General features: G+C 48.4%; 2 protein-coding genes across 8 annotated transcripts in view; both read left to right on the top strand.

Annotated features, from left to right (window-relative positions):
* The window catches only part of LOC310835517 (uncharacterized protein), a 691,527-nt gene that overhangs the window by 645,015 nt on the left and 23,663 nt on the right, over positions 1 to 22,849 (top strand). The window lies entirely within an intron of this gene.
* Positions 1,572 to 21,858, top strand: LOC310835579 (uncharacterized protein). Of its 7 annotated transcripts, none has more exons than XR_014559708.1 (10): positions 1,572 to 1,728; positions 4,354 to 4,439; positions 5,935 to 6,091; positions 7,243 to 7,484; positions 8,978 to 9,517; positions 12,992 to 13,099; positions 15,925 to 16,204; positions 17,978 to 18,171; positions 19,341 to 19,483; positions 21,234 to 21,858. XR_014559708.1 is itself a non-coding variant. In XM_083720334.1 (10 exons), exons 1-10 carry the CDS (start codon positions 1,687 to 1,689, stop codon positions 21,687 to 21,689), a joined length of 2,244 nt encoding a protein of 747 aa, XP_083576460.1. In that variant the 5' UTR covers positions 1,572 to 1,686; the 3' UTR covers positions 21,690 to 21,858. The 7 variants fall into 7 exon arrangements, 6 of the variants coding, with proteins under 6 accessions (XP_083576460.1, XP_083576461.1, XP_083576458.1 ...); XM_083720334.1 differs by having other exon boundaries at positions 5,935 to 6,083; positions 19,337 to 19,483; XM_083720335.1 differs by having other exon boundaries at positions 19,337 to 19,483.

Here is a 22,849-nt window from a genome sequence, read left to right as displayed (position 1 = left end):
TTCTGGGCGGCTCCCAACAGAATATTAAAAACACGATAAAGCATCAGACATGAAAATGCATTCTAAAAGTCAGGTGGCTGTTTATTTCCTTGACATCTGATGGGAGGGCGAGGGCGGGCGCCACCACCGAGAAGGCCCTCTGCCTGGTTCCTTGTAACCTCACTTCTCTCAGGGAACCATCAGAAGACCCTTGGAGCTGGACCTCGATGTCCGGGCTGGATGATGGGGGTGGAGACGCTCCTTCAGGTCTACTGGGCCAAGGCAGTTTAGGGCTTTAAAGGCCAGCACCAAAACTTTGAATTGTGCTCGGAAATGTCCTGGGAGCCAGTGTAGGTCTTTCAAGACCAGTGTTATATGGTTCCATCAGCTGCTCCCAGTCCCCAGTCTAGCTGCCGCATAAGTTGCAGTTTCCGGGTCACCTTCAAAGGCAGCCCCACGGAGAGCACATGGCAGTATTCCAAGCGGGAGATAACCGGAGCATGCACCACTCTGGCAAGACAGTGCGCAGGCAGGCAGGGTCTCAACCTGCGTATCAAGTGATTCAGGAAAGCAATTTGTAGCGTGTAGAGGATCTCTAGCTCCTGTGGGATTGGGAACTGGGACAAAGGAAAATATACCCAAGGAATTTCCTGGTGATTCCTGCTTTGGGGGAAAGAAGCCATTGGGAGACTGAATGCCCCATGGGATTTTGAAACACGGAAGCAAGAGTTGAGTTCCTCTTTGTCTAACATAACATACATGTGGTTCATTCGGGGGGTGTTTTGCTAATCCAATATACAGTGGTACCTCGGGTTAAGTACTTGATTCGTTCCGGAGGTCCGTACTTAACCTGAAACTGTTCTTAACCTGAAGCACCACTTTAGCTAATGGGGCCTCCTGCTGCTACCGCGCCGCATGAGCACGATTTCTGTTCTCATCCTGAAGCAAAGTTCTTAACCTGAAGCACTATTTCTGGGTTAGCGGAGTCTGTAACCTGAAGCGTATGTAACCCGAGGTACCACTGTATGTGGGGATTTTGACACTTAAATGCTCCCCACAAAAGCAATTTATACAAGTACTGTGGTACCTCGGGCTACAGATGCTTCAGGTTACAGACTCCGCTAACCCAGAAATGCTACCTCAGGTTAAGAAGTTTACTTCAGGATGAGAACAGAAGTCATGCTCCTGTGGCAGCAGGAGGCCCTATTAGGTAAAGTGGTGCTTTAGGTTAAGAACAGTTTCAGGTTAAGAACGGACCTCCAGAACAAATTAAGTTCTTAACCCGAGGTACCACTGTAGTTCCTTGCCCCTGGGGCAGTTTCAGTCTGGCCGAACAAAGCAACCGAGTTTGTGGCAGCTGAGAGAAGAGAGAAGCAGAAAAAATAAGTCAGGATTCTACCTGTCTTTGAAATACTGAATAAATAGGTGGCCCTAAGACAGACTGGTCTTCTGGAAATCGTCCCGTTCCAAGCCCTGTGGGTGACCTACCCTTTCCCCCTAAGCGGTTGTGACGGTTCCAAAGTGCCCCCTTGGAAGGGAGAGCAGGGGCCCAGCGCCTGATCTGTGACATCACACCTATGACATCACACCGCATCACAAGGGGGGAATGGATGGAATGGTGGGGGAAGCTGGGGTGTGCTGCTCCTCAGAGGGGAGGCTGCAGGTCTCCTCTGCCTGCATGGGAAATGACGTTGCTTTGGTGATGCCATGATTTGCGCCCTGCCGGTCGGGCAGAGATCATGGCAGATAGTGAGTAGGAAAGCAAACTGCAATATCTCTCTCTCTCTCTCTCTCTCTCTCTCTCTCTCTGAATTATAGGATAGTTGATGATGGCAGGCCTGGAACCAACTCTGCGTGCGCACCTACCTGTCGAATCTGCCTTTTACCTTCCAGATCCCCATCCCCCAGAAATACCGTATTTTTTGCTCTATAGGACACACCCGACCATAAGATGCACCTAGTTTTAGAGGGGGAGAACAAGGGGGGAAAAATTATCTCCCTCTCTGCACAGCGCTCCTTCAGCGAAGCAGCAGGAGAAACGGAGCCCCTTCCATTTCTCCTCCCACTTCGCTGATGGGGCGTTGCGCAGAGGGAAAACTGCACAGCAGTGGCGTAGCGTGGGGGGTGCAGGGGGGGCCGGCTGCACCGGGCGCAACATCTGGGGGGCGCTCGCTCGCACTCGCAGCTCTCTGCCCCTACCTGGCTCACTCTCTCTCACCGCAGTGCTGGCTGTGCGAATCCGATCCGAGCTGCCGGGTTGCCGCCCACTGTGGAGGGGGAGGGTGCCAGGCGTGCGGAGTGGAGAGAGAGAGAGCGAGGGACTATCTGGGGGAGGGACAGTGCAGCGCCCGCCCAGCACAGCGCTGAGCGCGGGAGAGAACCACACCAGACCAGACCAGGCAGCAGCAAGAAGAAGCTGGCAGCGGCGGCAGGTTAGGGGTGCAAATTACTTGCCTTGCCCCGGGTTAGGGGGCGCAAATTACTTGCCAAATTGTGAGCCAGTGTGGTGTAGTGGTTAAGAGCGGTAGCCTCGTAATCTGGGGAACTGGGTTCGCTTCCCCGCTCCTCCACCTGCAGCTGCTGGGTGACCTTGGGCCAGTCTCTGAAGTCTCTCAGCCCCACTCACCTCACAGAGTGTTTGTTGTGGGGGAGGAGGGGAAAGGAGAATGTTAGCTGCTTTGAGACTCCTTCAGGTATTGATAAAGCAGGATATCAAATCCAAACTCTTCTTCTTCTTGCCTTGCCCCAGGTTAGGGGGCGCAAATTACTTGCCTTGCCCCGGGTGCTGACAACCCACGCTACGCCGCTGCTGCACAGCGCCTCTCCAGTTGCGAAAGCAACGCAAAGCCTTGCAACGCTGAAGCCATGAAGCCTGCATTCACTCCATAAGACACACACACATTTCCCCTTAATTTTGGGAGGGGGAAAAGTGCGTCTTGTAGAGCAAAAAATACGGTACATCTAAGAGTCTGGGAAAGGGATACGTCTTTGCTGTGCTGCCTCCCCACTTCTCCTTTCTCCCTATAGTTCTCCTATTAAGAATAAAAGAAAGATCAAATTGTGGAGTTGGAAAGGACCACGAAGTATTTTTTGGTCCAACCCGCCCTGCGATGCAGGAATCCTTTGCCCAAAGCGGGGCTCAAACTCACCAGCACCTCCACGTGGCGCAAACTTCATCTTGCTTGGAAGTTTCTGGCGGCGGCTAAGATTTAAACCCCACACCGAGGGGGCTGGTCTCTTTTACAGAGTAAAAGCAGTCTGGTGCTGGCCTCGAGGGAAGAAATGGGAGTCAGGATTCAAGCGAGGAGGAGCAATGAGAAGTATCCATTCAAAGAAGTTTCAAAAAGTGAAAATCTGGACATTTTTGGCCAAAGTTGAGCTTCTTTGCGGGGGGGGTGTGTGTGTTACGTCTGGGAAATTCCAGACGTATGGCAGCGCTCGAGATAGACGTGCCATTTTGTTCACCTTTGGTGGACATGTCCAAAGATTAAGACCTTCTGGGAGATGATCTATAACGAAATGAAAAAGGTATTTAAATATACCTTCCAGAAGAAACCAGAGGCCTTTCTCTTGGGCATGGTCGGCCAGTTGGTGCGAAAGGAGGATAGAACTTTTTTCATGTACGCCACAACAGCAGCAAGAATACTCATCGCAAAGTATTGGAAAACACAAGATTTACCCACCCGGGAAGAATGGCTGATGAAGCTGATGGACCATATGGAACTGGCTGAGATGACTGGCAGAATCCGAGACCAAGGAGAAGAGTTGGTGGAAGAAGAGTGGAAGAAATTTAAAGTTTATCTTCAGAAATATTGTGAAATTAAGGAATGTTAGAAAGGTGTTGGGGAAAAAGTATGTGGTTTTAGCAGAAAGGATATAAAGGATTAAGTAAAAATGAATTGGTGAGAGAGAGAAGGTAAAATTATAATATGTTAAGATAAATTATTAGGATAAAAACAAGGTCGGAAGGATTTGCTGGAATGTTTAATTGAATTAGAATACAAAAATGGGAGGTGTGAGGAAGTCAAGGAAATAAGTGAATGCAAGTAAGCGAGTTAAAGGGTTGACTTGTTTTTTATTTCTTTTTTCTTTTTTCTGTTTTTTGATGATGTTTTTTCTCTTAGATGTATTGTTTTTTTGTTTTTCTCTGTTGCTTATACTTTTTTCTTTTTTTTTCTCTCTGTAACTTTTAAAATCTTAATAAAAAAATTATTTTTAAAAAAAGAGAGAGAGATGTGCCATTTTGGCTCTCTTCCTTTCTCATTTCCCCAAACTTACACCCAGTTCCGCACATTAGCTTTTGCAAGCGATTCTTATCAGGAGGTGAAAACGGGATAGTGGAGCTCTTTAATTTGTTCTGTGCTCTGGGTCTAGTTAGCTCATCGGACGAACATCATGTGGCTTCAGCATCAAAGGACCCTCCACTCAACACGTCTGGCACGAAGACGCAAGAGGATGAGGTTTGTACGTCACAATACAGTGGTACCTCGGGTTACATACGCTTCAGGTTACGGACTCCGCTAACCCAGAAATAGTACCTCGGGTTAAGAACTTTGCTTCAGGATGAGAACAGAAGTGCTCCGGCGGCGCGGTGGCAGCAGGGGCCCCATTAGCTAAAGTGGTGCTTCAGGTTAAGAACAGTTTCAGGTTAAGAACGGACCTCTGGAACAAAGGATGTGGGTGGTGCTGTGGGTTAAACCACAGAGCCTAGGACTTGCCGATCAGAAGGTCAGCGGTTGGCATCCCCATGACGGGGTGAGCTCCCGTTGTTCGGTCCCTGCTCCTGCCAAGCTAGCAGTTATAAAGCACGTCAAAGTACAAGTAGATAAATAGGTACCACTCTGGCGGGAAGGTAAACGGCGTTTCCGTGCACTGCTCTGGTTCTCCAGAAGCGGCTTAGTCCTGCAGGCCACATGACCCGGAAGCCGTACGCCGGCTCCCTCGGCCAGTAAAGCGAGATGAGTGCCGCAACCCCAGAATCGGTCACGAATTGACCTAATGCTCAGGGGTCCCTTTACCTTTACCTTTACCACTTGGCCCCTATGGCTTGTTATTTGGCGAAACCAGGGGTCGCCAAGCCATCATTTCTGGGCACCCACAGCCTCCTTCGCTGGTGTTCCCACCCAGCCTAGGGCCCTGGACTCTGAGCAATCCCATAATAGCCCCAGCTATACTTCTGGGAGGTGTGTGTGTGTTTTTGCCAACATTTAAACCTCAGGTAAATGGAGCACAGCCAATGAGCAAAGTCAGAACTGTGATGGACAGGCGAGTTGTTTGCACACACGAATTCCTCAGCTGCGGCTGTTTCCCCCCTTGGAAGCACTTTCCCTGCTTCTCTCGTATTTTCTGGGCAGAAATCCACAGGTTGAGCCGGTGCCGGATTTACGTATAAGCTAAACAAGCTATAGCTTAGAGCCCCCCTCTCTTGGGGCTCCCCCCCAAAAATTAAAGGAAAAATAAACTGGATGTACATTTCCAAAATATAAGATAAAAAAAAGCCTAAATACAGCAACAGTACATAGAGGGCCATCGTGGGGTTCTTTCTCGTCCCCCCCCCACAGACACCGCCCCCCCCCCCGTTGCGACGTCTCTGAGGTAGATAAGATTACTGTATTTTTCGCTCTATAAGACGCACCAGACCACAAGACGCACCTAGTTTTTGGAGGAGGAAAACAAGAAAAAAGATATTCTGAATCTCAGAAGCCAGAACAGCAAGAGGGATCGCTGCGCAGCGAAAGCAGCGATCCCTCTTGCTGTTCTGGCTTCTGGGATAGCTGCGCAGCCTGCATTCGCTCCATAAGACGCACACACATTAGGAGGGAAAAAGTGAGTCTTATAGAGCAAAAAATACGGTATGTGACTGGGACTGCAGCGCTTTTCTCGTTAAGAAGCAGAACCTTGTTTTTTGGTTGTTTGGAGACTCTAAAACCAACTTCCCCACCCCTCGTTTCTCAGTTTTCAGATACTACCCTGCACAACCCAAGCTGGCCTTCGAAGACGACAAACCCTCACACCACAAGTAGCATTCTGTGTGTCCCCGATGAAGCCATTCGGAGGATTTCCACCACCACCAAGAGCAACAGCCTCGAACCCTCTACCACGAGGTATTTAAGTGAGTACCAACCAGACTGGCGGGCGAGCGAAGACGGGGAGCTGGTAAGATGATGGATTTTTCGGAGCTAGCCGACCTAACCAGAAGAGTCCACGACCAGGAGGAGGAGGAGTATCAGGAAGAATGGTATAAATTTACAGTGGTGCCTCGCAAGACTAAATTAATCCCTTCCGTGAGTCTCGTCGTCTAGCCGTTTTTTCGTCTTGCGAAGCAAGCCCATTGACAGCTTAGCGGATTAGCGCTATTAGCGGCTTTTAGCGGCTTATCAGCTTAGCGGATCAGCTGATAAGCGGCTTAGCTGCTTAGAAAAAGGGGGGGAGGAGAAAAAAACCTGCAGGAACTCGCAAGACATTTTCGTCTTGTGAAGCAAGCCCATAGGGAAATTCGTTTTGCGAAGCGCCTCCAAAATGGAAAACCCTTTCGTCTAGCGGGTTTTCCATCTTGCGAGGCATTTGTCTTGCGGGGCACCACTGTAATGATTATCTAGTTAGATTTGTTAAGTTAAATTAACTGAAAATAGCTTGCAGATACTTAATGGGCTTAGGATTTTATTTATGTTAAGGGATGAATTAATATGTTTAATTCCATAAGGGGTAGATCTAAGGATGTTAATGTTTAAGTAAAATTGGGATTTGGAAAAACCGTTAAAAGGACATGCAATGAAATTCAACCAAGGGGAAGCGAGGAAGTCACTTAACAAAGTTAATAACTGTAATTTTCAATAAGGCTATGACTTATGTCTGATTGTTTTGTGTGTTTTTTTGTTTGTTTATAATATTGTGAAAACCACCGTATTTTTCGCTCTATAAGACGCACCAGACCACAAGACGCACCTAGTTTTTGGAGGAGGGAAACAAGGGAAAAAATATTCTGAATCTCAGAAGCCAGAAGAGCAAGAGGGATCACTGCGCAGCGAAAGCAGCAATCCCTCTTGCTGTCCTGGCTTCTGGGATAGCTGCGCAGCCTGCATTCGCTCCATAAGACGCACACACATTTCCCCTTACATTTTAGGAGGGGAAAAGTGAGTCATAGAGCAAAAAATACAGTAATAAAAAAGAAATGGGGCTGGGGAGAAGACGGGGAGCTGGTAAGCGGCGTCTCCGAGATAGGCTCGTGGGCAAGGAAGATAATACAATATGCTCTCGCTTCAGCCACAGAAGCTCAATCGAGACTCGAGAGGCAACCCTCACAGGATGAGGAGCTGCTGGGCACCAATGAGAATGAGCTGGTGATGCAAATGACGATATCAGAATATGAGCTGTTCCCGGGACTGGGAGATAGCTTTTCTCAGGAGGGACCAGGGAGCGGGCTGCGACATTCCTTCGAAGAGCAACTTGCCGCTTACAGGGCTTCCCAAAATAAGATAACGTCCCATCAGGAATTGCCAGAGGAGGTACGTTTTTTTTTTTCTTAAAAAATCAGCTAGGTGGGGATGTGGTTTGGTTCACATTTAGGCATGCTAAGACCCAGAATGGTGCATGTTCTAGTTATCTCCCGCTTGAACTACTGCCATGCGCTCTACGCGGGGCTGCCTTTGAAAGTGACCCGGAAAGTACAACTAATCCAGAATGCGGCAGCTAGACTGGGGACTGGGAGCGGCCGCCGAGATCGTATAACACCGGTCTTGAAAGACCTACATTGGCTCCCAGTACGTTTCCGAGCACAATTCAAAGTGTTGGTGCTGACCTTTGAAGGCCTAAAGTGACGTGGCCCAGTATACCTGAAGGAGTGTCTCCACTGCCATCGTCTAGCCCGGACACTGAGGTCCAGCTCCGAGGGCCTTCTGGCGGTTCCCTCCCTGCGAGAAGTGAGGTTACAGGGAACCAGGCAGAGGGCCTTCTCGGTAGTGGCTCCTGCCCTATGGAACGCCCTGATGTCAAGGAAATAAACAATCTTAGAAGACATCTGGGGATGCAGGTGGTGCTGTGGGTTAAACCACAGAGCCTAGGGCTTACTGATCAGAATGTCGGTTCGAATCCCCGCGACGGGGGGAGCTCCCGTTGTTTGGTCTCAGCTCCTGCCCACCTAGCAGTTTGAAAGCACGTCAAAGTGCAAATAGATAAATAGGTACCACTCCAGCCGGAAGGTAAATGGCATTTCTGTGCGCTGCTCTGGTTCGCCAGAAGAGGCTTAGTCCTGCTCGCCACGTGACCCGGAATCTGCGGACAAACGCCGGCTCCCTCGGCCTATAGAGCGAGATGAGTGCGCAACCCCAGAGTCGACGGTCAGGGGTACCTTTCCCTTTTAGAAGACACCTGAAGGCAGCCTTTTACTGGGATGTTTTTAATGTTTGATGATTTATCGTGTTTTAAATACTCCGTTCGGAACCACCCAGAGTGGCTGCGGAAACCCAGCTAGATGGGCGGGGTATAAATAATAAAATTATTGTATACTCCCAGGAGATTGCTTCACTAGAACTTGTCGCTTCTATTGAACTCCTTGGTCAGAAGCTCTGCGGTGCCAGTCCATACTAAAAGCGATAGGAAGAAGATTGGAAAAAAATTAAGGACTATCTTAGGAAACATTGCAAAATTAATGAATGTTAGAATGATGTTGGTTTAGAAATTAAGTGGTTTTCAGCTGTAATGATTAAGTAAAAAGGAAAAAAAAAGGTTAAAATGAAATGAAAATTAAGGGAGAGGATTTGTTGAATTAATAATTAGAAATTGGAATACAGAAAGGGGAGGTATGAGGAGGTCGGGGGGAAGTAAGATATAAGAAAATAAGGGAATGAAACTTTACTTGTTTTTAAATGGTTTTTAGTTTTGTATTTGTTATTTTTTGTGTTTGTGTTTTCTTTTTATTACTGTTTTTTTTTGTATAACTTTTGAAAATTCAATAAATATCTTTTAAAAAAATAAAATAAAAGCGATTTCTTTCCCCTAGGATGAGGAAGAATGGAAGGAAACATCGGCAGAAAATGTACCGGGAGAGAAGGGCTCACAGGAATATGTGCTGGCGTCTTCCCCTCCACCAGAACCCATGATACCACCGCCACCAGCAGAAGGGGAGTGGGTGACCCCTCTTACAGCCCCAGAGAGGGAATGGGTGCCCCCTCCAACCCCCCCGCAGAGGGGGCGAATGACTCCCCCAGTGCCACCTCTGGAGAGCGAGTGGGTGATATTCGAGAGGACACTTATAGAGAGGGAGAGGGTGTCCCCACTGACTCCACCAACGGAGAGGGGGTCGCATGTTTCTCTGCCGCCGTCCCCTCAAGTGTTGCCTGTCGTTCCACAGCCACGGGACCAGGAACCTCAGCTAGCAGCCCCCACGGAAATAGCCGCCACGCACCAGCCGCCGATGCCAGGCCCTGATCCGCAACCAGAGAAAGCGAGGACCCCCCCTCGGCAGACGTCAGAGGAAGAGCCGCTTATCCCCTGGGCTTCATCCTCAAATGCGTTTTCGGTTTTCCAGACGGTGGAAAAGGTACCGTATTTTTATCATTCTTTTTTTTTTCAAGGAAAAAATATTATTTGTCAGGACTGTTACTTCTTCAAGAGACAGTAAGCTGCAGAGGGGAAGGAAGGAAAATGCAAAGCAAAAACAACAACAACAACAACAACTCATTTTTGCTTTGTTATTTCTGCTGGTTTTGACCTGAACGAATCCTCTCAAAGGGCCTTTGGGGAAAAAACTACCCATTGAGTAAATGTTTCTTTTTTCTATCAGTCCTACTGGTCTGGAGAGCAACGCCTACTGGCAGATTTAGTCTCCTCAGGAAATCTTGAGGTGGGTTTTAGATCCCCACAGAGTAGAGATAGGGAGGGGGGTCTCTCTAGTGAAGGAGGCTCCTGAGAACGTGAAGAGTGATTCTTTATTTATTTATTTATAATGTCCCCAGGTCTTTATGGTTGCCGAATGCTTTCTCAAGTAGCAGCGAAAGCTGAAAAGGTGCCGTATTATCAGGTTGCCTGTCTTCCAGAGAATGGGGTCTGGCAAGGCCCTGTTAATTTATGGAAGGTGCGTGCTTCTAGAGCAGCGTTTCCCAAAACTTGGGTCTCCGGTTGCTGTTGGACTACAACTCCCATCATCCCTAGCTAGCAGGGCCAGTGCCCAGGCATGATGGGAGTTGTAGTCCAAAAACAGCTGGAGAAATGCTGTTATAGAGCAAGGATAGGCATAGCTGTCAACCGTCCCTTATTTGGCGGGAAACTCCCTTATCCCAGCGCCGTGTCCCTCCGCTGCCCCTTATTGATAATGTCCCTTAAATTTCCCGGGTTTCATGCTCACCCGGCTCAGGAGGGAAGCAGTGGCTCAGGGTCCTCCGCCGCGTGAGAGAGAGAGAGCGCGCACGAGCTGCCGCGTCTCTGTCTCTCCCTTTTCCCCCTCAGGGGCACGTCGTGAGGAGACGGGTGGCGGTGGGCGGGCAGGCAACCCCTCTCTTGAGAGACTTCCACCGCGCTGCCAAGGGAAGCCGGAGGCGGCAGCGGCGGCAGCGGCTGAGGGAGGAGGAAGAGGAGGGGATGGGGAGGGACGCAGAAGGGCAGCGCTTCAGCTGCGGCCGCGCTGCAACCGCTTCATGCCAGGCTCACGGGTGGCATGGGTGAGAGTCTCTCTCCCTCCCTCTCTCTTGGGCAGGGAAGGGCCGATGGAACTCCTTGCGCCAGGACGACGGCAGCCCCGATGTGCTGCTTAGCATCCCCTCCAACCAGTGCAGCATCTTAATGTAGTGATTTCCCCCTCTGCATCCCTTTCATAACTCTATTTTTATAAATCATTTGTCCATCCATAGTTCAAATTTTTACTACAAGTCTTCTGTCAATCCTACCAATGTATGTAACTCTTGACAAAAGCTTTTCAACTAAATTATAAACCTTCCCCATTCTTTATTAAAGAGGTCCTCTTCCTGGTTTCTAATTCTGCCTGTAAGCTTTGCCATCTCGACGTCGTTCCTCAGTTTTGTCTGCCACTCTTCTTTGGGTCAGAGTTGTAGACCCTTAGGATCATCTAGTCCCCTGCAAAACACATTCATGGCAACCAAAGCACCATGGCTCCATCAGTGGTGGATTGATTTATAAGTTAAGCAAAATCCCTTATTTTGGCTGCTGATCCCTTATTTTCAAATCTGTAAGTTGACAGCTATGAGGATATATACAGGGGACATCTGGGCCCCAACGATGTTGTTGGATTCCGGTTGATCTTTTAGTCCACCAGCAGCTACACTTCGGAACTCCCCACCCCTTGACGCTAAGCGCCTTCACTGTACTATTTTCGGTGCTTGCTAAAAAACCTTTGTATTTAGGCAAGACTTCCCAGATGTGTGGATGTGTGTTTCAATCTGTTCTTAGTTTATCTCCCCCAATGTGTTTTAACTATGTTAAGTTGTGGGCAAACATATCAGACGACAAAGCGATTCTTCAACAGCTCTTGTTTATTCAGAGGCCAGAATAGAACTGAACTGAAGAGCTCAGTCAGCCTGCTTATATAGAGCTCCAGAACAACGTAACTGTTGCAACTTTCTAAAACTATCCAATCACTGAACATCACTTTTGATCCTTCATTTGCATAAAAACTATCCAATCACTGAACGTCACTTTCGATCCTTCATTTGCATAACTATCTACAGTATCCCCCTGCTGGCCCAGGGTGAGAACTTCAGTACATAACAAAATAGTTGCTTTCAACTGTTTTTAACTGATGATTTTATTGTTTTTCTCTCTCTTTGTAAACCATTTTGAGGGTGTTAACAACTAAGCGATGTATAATTTCTATTAAGTAGACGAACTCCCAGCATGGCCCAAAATTCAAGGGGTTTTTGTTGTTGTTGTTGTTTGAGTACTTCCTTCTACTACAGGGAAATATTTGGGGTCGTTCAAGAGAGTCAAAAGAGCTTTGGGGTTGCTGCCCTGTATTAATTCAGATATGGTTTTACATGTTTCGTATTGTTGCAGGAATTTATGTATAGGTTGGGGGGGGGGTTGCCCCTCCAGCAGATATCCTGCACATGCAGCCCACTACCAAAATCAGCACAATCACTTTTGTGACTTTTGTGATTTGTCCCCACAAAACACTTCATCACAGTTTCTTCCTATCTATTCAAAGGGCCTTTGCTGCACAATACAAAATGTAACAATTCACTGATAAATGCATCTATGTACTGGCTCACTAGGAAAACTTCAGAAATTCATATAGACATGTGAGCTCAGCTCCTCAGCAGCCCCTCTGCCTGAGTGATAATCCCTGGCCTCCTGATACCTGAGTGCCAGACAGGTAGCCATTCCAGAAATAACAAACCCAGATGAAGACAAAAGGGTGTGATTCACTTGGCTGGGAAACAGGGAAATGTAAATATCTCTTTTGTTACACTTGGTGAGTGTTTGGTGGAGGGCAAGGGGAACCATGGGGCAGGGTCCAGGATGCTCAGATTATGGCCACCAGACCTCCCCTTTCATGATGTAACCGTGATGTAACTGTGATGTAGTTTTGGGGGGGTGTAAAATGAGGATTAGCAGCTAATAAAAGTTTGGGTTCTCTTTTGTTTGGGGCTTCCATCCTGTTTCACCTGGTGGCAGGTGGGAGTCCTGTCTCGAGGGTCTTCAATAAAGACCAAACCTACTGGCTGCTGTTTTGCTCTGGTATTCCTGGCTGGTGTCCTTGCTTTTTGTCCAAGGGAGCCCTCAGATTTCTCCGTTAACAGTTTGTGTGTTTACCTTGTGCGCCCATGAAAACCCATTCCGTTTTCATCACCCCGGAATTTGTGTCCCAATAGCCCTCTCCCTCCATGAATTTGCCTAATTCTTCTTTAAAATCCTCCAAATTGGTAGCCATCACAGCATCTTGGGGCAATGAGCGCCACAGTTTGTGCTGCGTGAATAAGTACTTCCCTTTTGCCTGTCCCAAATCCCCCAACTTTCAGCGCCTCTTTTCAGCACTGCCCCTTTCATTCCTTTCCGCTTCCAGCCTGAAGCAGCCGCAGAGAAAGTCTCTAAGGAAACATCGCTAAGGAACTACGAACCTCCCATGGCCTCCCACTCTGGAAAGGAGATTGTGAGCCAACCGGAAACTAAGGTAGTCTTTGGCCAGCTAGAGCACAGTACTCTTATTGTTCCATTTCTTCTACAAACCACTTCCTATAAAGCATCTCAAAATGATTTCACAACAAAAACTTGTATTTCAAAAACTGCACATATAAAGACAGTTAAAACCATTGTATAAGGGGAGCGCGTGGCGCTGCGGTCTAAACCACCAAGCCTCTTGGGCTTGCCGATCGGAAGGTCGGCGGTTCGAATCCCCATGAAAAGATGAGCCTCGCGTCACTCTGTCCCAGCTCCTGCCAACCTAGCAGTTTGAAAGCACGCCGGCACAAGTAGATAAATAGGTACCACTGTGGTGGGAAGGTAAATGGCGTTTCCATGCGCTCTGGTTTCCGTCACGGTGTCCTGTTGCTCCAGAAGTGGTTTAGTCCTGCCGGCCACATGACCCAGAAAGCTGTCTGTGGACAAACACCCGCTCTCTTGGCCTGAAAGTGAGATGTCACCTTGGGCTGGACTTAACCATCCAGGGGTCCTTTGCTTTTTTACCTTTATATAGCCCTAACCCCTAGCATGGCTCATGAAGTCTAAGAAACCAAAAAAAACCAACTGAGTTTCAAAGTTTTGAAAGTTTCAGCCTGTCCTCTTGTATCCAAGGATACAAAGTCCTGCTCCTTGGATCTCATAAACCACCATGCAATATTTGGTTAGAATATAGAATCATAGATTCGTAGACTTGGAAATATGCAGTTGTCCCATACGGGGATTCGAATCTGCAACCTTGTCGTTATCAGTACTCTAACCAACTGAGCTATGTCTTCAAAGGTGTCCAAATGCAGAGCGAACAAACAACTTTCTGAAACATATGGTAGAGTAAGAATTAAAAACAACTGCCTTTATAAAAACCAATTTAGACCCAATACCTTGGTTCTCGAACGTAATCTGTTCCAGAAGTTCATCCGACTCCCAAAACGGTTCAAAAACCAAGGCGCGGCTTCCGATTGGCTGCAGGAGCTTCCTGCACTCAATTGGAAGCCACATCTGACATTCATCTTCCGAAAAACGTTCGCAAACCAGAACACTCGCTTCCGGGTTTGCGGGGTTTGGAAGCCGTTTTGTTTGGGAGCCAAACCGTTCAAGTACCAAGGTACCGCTGTACAGATACAGGGGGAATAGGGAGAATCTAACAGGTGAGAGCTGGGAGGGATCACTCTTTTGTCTTTGGAATAAGGGTTAAGCTATAATTGTGATAGATGGCTGTTTGTTTGTTCGTTTTTCTCCTCTTCTCTCTTCTCTTCCACCTTCTTTATTATCCTCCTTCTGCTTTGTTTTTTTGCTCCTTTTCCTCTTTCTCTTCTTTAGATGAGTTTGCACTTTTGCTGTACTTTATGTTGAAAACTCCGAATAAAAACTGATTATTTAAAAAACAAACAAGAAATTCCCTCCCCTCAAGATTGCAAATTGTACTGCCAAGTGGCGCGAACTCACAAACTTGAACTTCATTCAACAGCACCAGATATAGAGTGGTTCGGGCGGTTCCCCTGCACAAGGCATTGAGCCAATGGGGTGCAAATAATAATAATAATAATAATAATAATAATAATAATAATAATACCTATATTTATATGGGTACCTACTGGGAAATGGGGCGCGGGTGGCGCTGTGGGTTAAACCACAGAGCCTAGGACTTGCCGATCAGAAGGTTGCGGTTCGAATCCCTGCAACAAGGTGAGCTCCCGTTGCTCGGTCCCTGCTCCTGCCAACCTAGCAGTTCGAAAGCACGTCAAAGTGCAAGTAGATAAATAGGCAGGAAGGTAAACGGCGTTTCCGTGCGCAGCTCTGGTTCGCCAGAAGTGGCTTAGTCCTGCTGGCCACATGACCCGGAAGCTGTACGCCGGCTCCCTCGGCCAGTAAAGCGAGATGAGCGCCACAACCCCAGAGTCGGCACGACTGGACCTAATGGTCAGGGGTCCCTTTATCTTTATCTTTACCTACTGGGAAGAGCCATTTAAAAAAACAACCGGAATTATTGCGAAAATAAAGAAGTATTTGGGGAAGGAGCGGCCAGTTTTTGTCCTGGCTCAGGGCACCATATTGTCTAACCCTGTCCCTGTACGTGGGGCTACCTTTGAAGGTGACTTGGAAACTACAACTAATCCAGAATGCGGCAGCTAGACTGGGGACCCTCCCTGCCCATGGACTGTCTTGTCAGAGTGGCACATGCTCTGGTTATCTCCTGCTTGGACTACTGCAATGCGCTCTATGTGGGGCTACCTTTGAAGGTGACCCGGAAACTACAACTAATCCAGAAAGCGGCAGCTAGACTGGGGACTGGGAGTGGCTGCCGAGACCACATAACACCGGTCTTGAAAGACCTACATTGGCTCCCAGTACGTTTCCGAGCACAATTCAAAGTGTTGATGTTGACCTTTAAAGCCCTAAATGGCCTCGGCCCGGTATATCTGAAGGAATGTCTCCTACTCCATCGTTCAGTCCGGACACTGAGGTCCAGCTCCAAGGGCCTTCTGGCGGTTCCCTCTTTGCAAGAAGCCAAGTTACAGGGAACCAGGCAGAGGGCCTTCTCGGTAGTGGCACCCGCCCTGTGGAACGCCCTCCCACCAGATGTCAAAGAGAAAAATAACTACCTGACATTCAGAAGACATCTTAAGGCAGCCCTGTTCAGGGAAGTTTTTAATCTGTGATATCTTAGTGTATCTTTGGTTTCTATGGAAGCCGCCTAGAGTGGCTGGGGAAACCCAACCAGATGGGGGCGGGGTACAAATAATAAATTATTATTATTATTATTATTATTATTATTATTATTATTATTATCCCTGCTCCTAACGTCTCTCCACCTCCTAGGCCTTGCCTGCGAGGGTGGACCCAACCCCTTCAGACATGACGCGCTTCAAGCCCAAAGCGGCTCTGCTCACCCAGAGGGGAAAAGACAAGACGTTTCACGACGCCATGGAAGACATCGCCTCACAGATTAAGGACGCCAGCACTTCCTCTATGGCAAATAGCATCAACTCGTTTGTGGACTCTCCAATTGGGAAGGTCTTTGCAAACACCATCGACCGAGCCCTGGAAAAATCTGAGGAGTGGCTGAATTATTATCTTCCTCTACCAGACACCAGCCCTGGTGAGAAATAGGCAACCATTTTGGCAGCCGAGGTTGTTTGTTCGTTTAACTTTAAAGCAATGTTGCATATCATGTACTCATTCTCTGAATATACAGTGGTCCCTTGATTCTCAAACTTAATTCATTCCGGACGTCCGCTCCAAAACCAAAGCGTTCCAAAACCAAGGTGTGCTTTCCCATAGAAAGTACAGTGGTACCTCGGGTTACATACACTTCAGCTTAGATACTCCGCTAACCCAGAAATAGTACCTCGGGTTAAGAACTTTGCTTCAGGATGAGAACAGAAATCGTGTTCCGGCGGCACAGCAGCAGGAGGAGGCCCCATTAGCTAAAGTGGTGCTTCAGGTTAAGAACAGTTTCAGGTTAAGAACGGACCTCCGGAACGAATTAAGTACGTAACCAGAGGTACCACTGTAATGCAAAATGGATTAATCCGTTCCAGACTTTGAAAAAGAACCCCTAAAACAGTAATTTAACAAGAATTTTACTAACGAGACCGTTGAGCCATAAAATGAAAGCAATAATCAAGGCACTATACTATAAAATAAATAAGACAATACGATATACGAAGAATAGAAATAAAAAGTCAATTATATAAAATACATTTTAGGGTTTTGACTCGATAGTCGAATAGTGGATCTTATTCTGATTGCCCCAACTAAAAACCTTGCCACCTTTGCTGTCACCTGCTCATCTTGATCTGCCAAGAGAGAAAGGACACTGGGGCAGTGGTTGGGCGACCAGGAATGGACGATAAAAGAGGGATGATAATCTCATTCCTCAAGTCTTTATAAAGAGGGCAAGCCAGAAGGGCATTCGCCACCGATTCGGGACTGCCATCTCCACAGGGACATAAGCGTTTTTCCTGTGGAATCTGTTAGAATCGTCCCTCAAGTCCAGCCGAGGGCAGTACATTCAATCTTGCAAGAGTAAAAGCGCGTCTATCTTTTAGAATTCCTAGGTTATGCAGATAGGGTGCCACAGAGCCGAAATGGGAAGGTGGAAAATAGTCATACCATGGGCAAAATTTCCTTATTGCGGCCAAGTTGTTCCGACGCTCGATATCATTTAGGCGCTGAGAAATTAGACTGTTTGCTTTACTGTAACCCAAAACGAGTAGCTGTTGTGGGGATAAACCACAAGAGTGAAGTTTTTGATAGACAATTTTAGTCCAGGCACTCTTGTGACAATCTTACAGCACTAGGGATATTAAACCGGGGGGATTTGAGTTTAGGCGAAGTCAATAGTTACCGTATTTTTCGCTCTATAAGACGCACCAGACCATAAGATGCACATAGTTTTTGGAGGAGGAAAACAAGGAAAAAAATATTCTGAATCTCAGAAGCCAGAACAGCAAGAGGGATCACTGCGCAGTGAAAGCAGCAATCCCTCTTGCTGTTCTGGCTTCTGGCATAGCTGCGCAGCCTGCATTCGCTCCATAAGATGCACACACATTTCCCCTGACTTTTAAGGAGGGGAAAAGTGAGTCTTATAGAGCAAAAAATACGGTATATTTTCTGAGAATCCTCCAGAAAAAGAATCTCTCAAAGGGTCTGTTGTTGGCATTTTACCATTGTGCTGTGGAGAGTGTAATAACTTATGGTCTGTGTGTGTGTCCTACGCCAGATCCGTAATTCTACCGGGGGAACACAGAAAATTTGCCTTAAGAACTTTGATTGGACTGCTTCCGTAGATCCATGGGGAGTGCCAGTCCAAATCTGAGCCCCATATAATTGCATCGCCTTGCGCCTCCTATCTGCATGTTTTTCTCAGCTGACGCTGGCGGGAAGAAAGAAGAGCGTGACACGTCGAAAGACGACCTCTGCAAGGAGGGCTGCTTCATGAGGATCAACTTTCTTTCCACCCAGCTGAGAAACCGGGCCTTCAGGTTTGTGCTGCACCGGCTGAAAGCCACCCGCAAGAACACCAACGAACAGCTCTCGCGGCTCGATCAGGTGTTGAACATGGTAAGTGAGGCTGAACATCGGCTCGCTGCAAATTCTCCGCCGTTGAGGGAAAGTGTGTGGAACAGGTCTCAGTGTTTCGGTTTCTGGGAATGGAGTTGAGAGAGGACCTAAGCTGGGGAGAAAATAGCAAAGACCTGGTGAAGAGAGCACAGCAGAGGTTACCGTATTTTTTGCTCTATAAGACGCACCAGACCATAAGACGCACCTAGTTTTTGGAGGAGGGAAACAAGAAAAAAAATATTCTAAATCTCAGAAGCCAGAACAGCAAGAGGAATCGCTGCACAATGAAAGCAGCAATCCCTCTTGCTGTTCTGGCTTTTGGGATAGCTGCGCAGCCTGCATTCGCTCCATAAGATGCACACACATTTCCCCTTACTTTTTAGGAGGGAAAAAGTGAGTCTTAAAGAGCAAAAAATACGGTATCTTTTCTGAGAATCCTCCAGAAAAAGAATCTCTCAAAGGATCTGTTGTTGGCATTTTACCATTGTACTGTGGAGAGTGTATTAACTTATGGTCTGTGTGTGTGGTTTGGGAGCTGCGCGGCCAGGGAAAAAACAATGCTGTCCAGGGTTGTAAAGACTGCGGAGAGAATAATTGGGTGCACTCTTCCCACCTTGGATCAAATCTATGCTTCCAGGTGCCATGTCACTGGGGAAACAAACAGTCTCTGTCCGTAGACCATTCAAAAATGGAGGCTTGCGCAACTGGTCGGGGCCAGAAAGGGAGCCAGCGATTGACCATACATTCGCTCCATAAGACGCACAGACATGTCCCCTTACTTTTTAGGAGGAAAAAGGTGTGTCTTATGGAGCGAAAAATACGGTACAGTCATACCTCGGGTTGAATGTGCTTTGGGTTGAGCGGGTTCAAGTTGCGCTCCGCGGCACGGAGCGTGTTACTTCCGGGCCTCGCCGCTTGCGCATGCGCAGATGCTCAAAATGACATCACGCGCATGCGCGGAAGCGGCAAAACACGACCCACACACGGGCAGATGTGCCATCGCTTGTTACGTTTGCTTCATGATGCAAACAGGGCTCCAGAACGGATCCCATTTGCATCCCGAGGTACCACTGTAATTGGATTTCTGTGCAAGCCAGAGTCCTCCTTGTTTTGCCGCAGCAGTAACCCCCTCTCTCTTTCTCTCTCTCTCAATTTCCCCTCTCAGCTAGATCACTCCCTGAGCCCGGGCCATTCCAGTTTCCAAAAGGTCTCGGAAAGCTTGTCAAACATTTTGCCACAGTGGAATACAAAGATGGAAGCTCCGTCCCAGAAGCCCAGCGTCGTCCAGAAGTCCCTCTCATTAATGCCTGAGGTATCTTGGTGAGGAACGGAGACATCCAGGGGCAAATTGGCCAGATGGACTGTTGCCATCAGCGGAAACAGCCCTTCTAGGAAGGGGGAAGCTGAGAAGCACTATCAACCTCAGACTGCCTCTAGTGGCGAGGGGTGGAATTACGGGAACAAGCCGTCTTCCTGAGAGATAAGGGGCGGAGCCTGAGAATGAAGGGCCAATCAAAGGGGAGAACCTGGGAGTGTTAGGGCGGCCCTCATTCGGTGGCATAGCGTGGGGAGGGCCACAGGGGCGCAAAATTGTTAGGGGTGCACAATTTCAATACAGCTGTGCACTTCCGTAGCTGTGAACCAGGAAGTGGACTCTCCAGACAATGGAACGACTCTTCATTTCTTATCTCTGTGGCTGCAATCTCCTGTGTGATGTGGATGCCATTAGGCAGTTGAATGCACATGCATCCTCTATCCGTTTTGCTCCCTCTGCATGGCTCTACGCACCAGAAACCCCTGCTATGCCACTGGCCTTAGTTAGGTGAAGTTCTCCCCTTTCCTCCATGGCAGGGCTCTATCTTAAGGTTACCAGATTTTTTTCAATGAATCCGGGGACACTTTTCAACTTCAATAGGAATGATAGGATTTTTGTATGGGGACTGATTTGTAAATCCAGAAAGTGGTGTTGGGGGATGAGTGTTCAGACCCCTGGGCTCTCACTTGTGGGGTGCCTCGGGGTTCTGTCCTCTCCCCCATGCTGGGAGAGATGATCAGGAGGTTTGGGCTGGGTGTTCATCAGTATGCAGATGACACCCAGCTCTACCTCTCCTTTAAATCAGAACCAGTGAAGGTCCTGTGTGAGTGCCTGGAGGATGGATGGCGGCCAACAGATTGAGGTTGAATCCTGACAAGACAGAAGTACTGTTCTTGGGGGACGGGTCGGGTGGGTGTGGAGGACTCCCTGGTCCTGAATGGTTATCTGTGCCCCTGAAGGACCAGGTGTGCAGCCTGGGAGTCATTTTGGACTCACAGCTGTCCATGGAGGCACAGGTCAATTCTGTATCCAGGGTGGCTGTCCACCAGCTCCACTTGGTATGCAGGATGAGACCTTATCTGCCTGCGGACTGTCTTGCCAAAGTGGTGCATGCTCTAGTTATCTCCCACTTGGACTACTGCAATGCGCTCTACGTGGGGCTACCTTTGAAGGTCACCCAGAAACTGCAATTAATCCAGAATGCAGCAGCTAGACTGGTGACTGGGAGTGGCCGCTGGGACCACATAACACCGGTCCTGAGAGATCTGCATTGGCTCCCAGTACATTTCCGAGCACAATTCAAAGTGTTGGTGCTGATCTTTAAAGCCCTAAACAGCCTCGGCCCAGTAGACCTAAAGGAGCTTCTCCATCCCCATCGTCCAGCCCAGACACTGAGATCCAGCGCTGAGGGCCTTCTGGCAGTTCCTTCATTGCGAGAAGTGAGGTTACAGGGAACCAGACAGAGGGCCTTCTCGGTGGTGGCACCCGCCCTGTGGAACGCCCCCCCCTTCAGATGTGAAGGAAATAAGCAGCTATCTTCTCTTTAAAAGACATCTGGAGGCAGCCCTGTTTAGGGAAGTTTTTAATATTTAATGCTGTATTGTTTTTAACACTTGATTGGAAGCCGCCCAGAGCGGCTGGGGAAACTCAGCCAGATGGGCGGGGTATAAATAATAAATTATTATTATTATATTAGTATTGGGAAAGGGGGATGTCTGGTAACCTTACTCTGTCTACCCTCTTTCAGCAATTGGAGATGAAAGCTTTGACCATGACCCGGATCCTGGCTGACGAGTTGTACACAACCTACCGCAATCTCCTGCCGCATGTCGCTGAGCTCCCTGCCCACCTCCAGGAAAAAGTGACTCAGGTCTACCAGAGCATGGAAGAGCTCCACTCTCATTTGTCCTCTGTCACCTCCCTCAGGGATCTGCCAACCTATCTGATCCTACAGAGCCGAGAGAGAATCTCCATCGCCCGGGAGAACCTGGACGAACTGCTAGATTTCATGGCCCAAAGCCAGCCGGGTCAGTGGCTATCTCAACCTAGCACTTCCAGGACAGGGGTTGGGCTACCGTCGGCTGGGGCCAGGCCACCGACAACGGGGAACGCCGAAAGCAGAGGGGGAGAAGAAGGGTCCACGTCCTGGCAACGTTCGCCACCTCACCCGTCGCCTTCGTATCCAAAAGATTCTCAGCTCTAAAACCAGTTGAAGAGCGTTCCTCCATGGAACAGAAGCTTTGAGTTACTACAGCTCTGGTTTCGTGCAACCCGGGAACCGTAACCCCATGGAAGCCAATTTTGCCATCGCCATCCTCTGCTTGTGATTCAGGCAACTGATCCCATTGCAATTAAAGGCCTCTCTGAAACAAGACTGCGCTTGCGTGCTCCTTTAAAAAAGGTTCTGTGCTCCCACTGGGGTGGGGTCTCGTCAGCTAAGCGGCCTCAGCCCCGGTATACCTGAAGGAGCGTCTCCACCCCCATCGTTCAGCCCGGACACTGAGGTCCAGCGCCGAGGGCCTTCTGGCGGTTCACTCGCTGCGAGAAGCCAAGTTACAGGGAACCCGGCAGAGGGCCTTCTCGGTGGTGGCACCCTCCCTGTGGAAAGCCCTCCCATCAGATGTCAAGGAAATAAACAACTACCTGACTTTTAGAAGACATCTGAAGGCAGCCCTGTTTAGGGAAGTTTTTAATGTGTGACATTTTAATGTATTTTTAATCTTTGTTGGAAGCCGCCCAGAGTGGCTGGGGAAACCCAACGAGATGGGCAGAGTATTATTATTATTATTATTATTATTATTATTATTATTATTATTAGCTGGGAGGCAGGTGCAAGCAGGGTAAAAGGAGAGGGTCAGTCTGTGCTGAGGGCTGTAAGGAGCCAGGTCAGTCTGTTGTGGTCAGTGATGTCCAGGCCAAACTCAGCTACCTCCCTCTGGTAGCTCCTGCAGTATCACCCCCTGGTCATACAAGGGTGATGCTGTGACGCACCATCTGTCAATTCGTTTCTTATATCTTTCCCATTTCTATGTTCAACTTCTCCACGTTTCTGCATTGTTTTTATTTTTAATTATTTTGGGGGGACAAAGTAATGCGGGTGGCACTGTGGGTTAAACCACAGAGCCTAGGACTTGCCGATCAGAAGGTCGGCGGTTCGAATCCCCGCGACGGTGTGAGCTCCCGTTGCTCGGTCCCTCCTCCTGCCAACCCAGCAGTTCAAAAGCATGTCAAAGTGCAAGTAGATAAATAGGTACCGCTCTGGCGGGAAGGTAAACGGCGTTTCCGTGTGCTGCTCTGGTTCGCCAGAAGCGGCTTAGTCCTGCTGCCCACATGACCCGGAAGCTGGACGCCGGCTCCCTCGGC

The sequence above is a fragment of the Podarcis gaigeae genome, assembly GCF_964106915.1.
Source record: "Podarcis gaigeae genome assembly, chromosome: 18".
NCBI lineage: Eukaryota > Metazoa > Chordata > Lepidosauria > Squamata > Lacertidae > Podarcis > Podarcis gaigeae.
Note: the sequence above shows the minus strand (reverse complement) of the source record. Positions and strands in the feature narration are given on the sequence as shown.

Excerpts from the sequence above, each read along its gene's own strand:
- LOC310835579 (XM_083720332.1), top strand. The coding sequence starts at position 3,262 with ATGGGAGTCAGGATTCAAGCGAGGAGGAGCAATGAGAA. Across the intron at positions 6,092-7,242 it reads CTCTACCACGAGGTATTTAA|CCACAGAAGCTCAATCGAGA; the intron begins GTGAGTACCAAC and ends CTCTCGCTTCAG. Across the intron at positions 19,484-21,233 it reads CCCTCTCATTAATGCCTGAG|CAATTGGAGATGAAAGCTTT; the intron begins GTATCTTGGTGA and ends ACCCTCTTTCAG.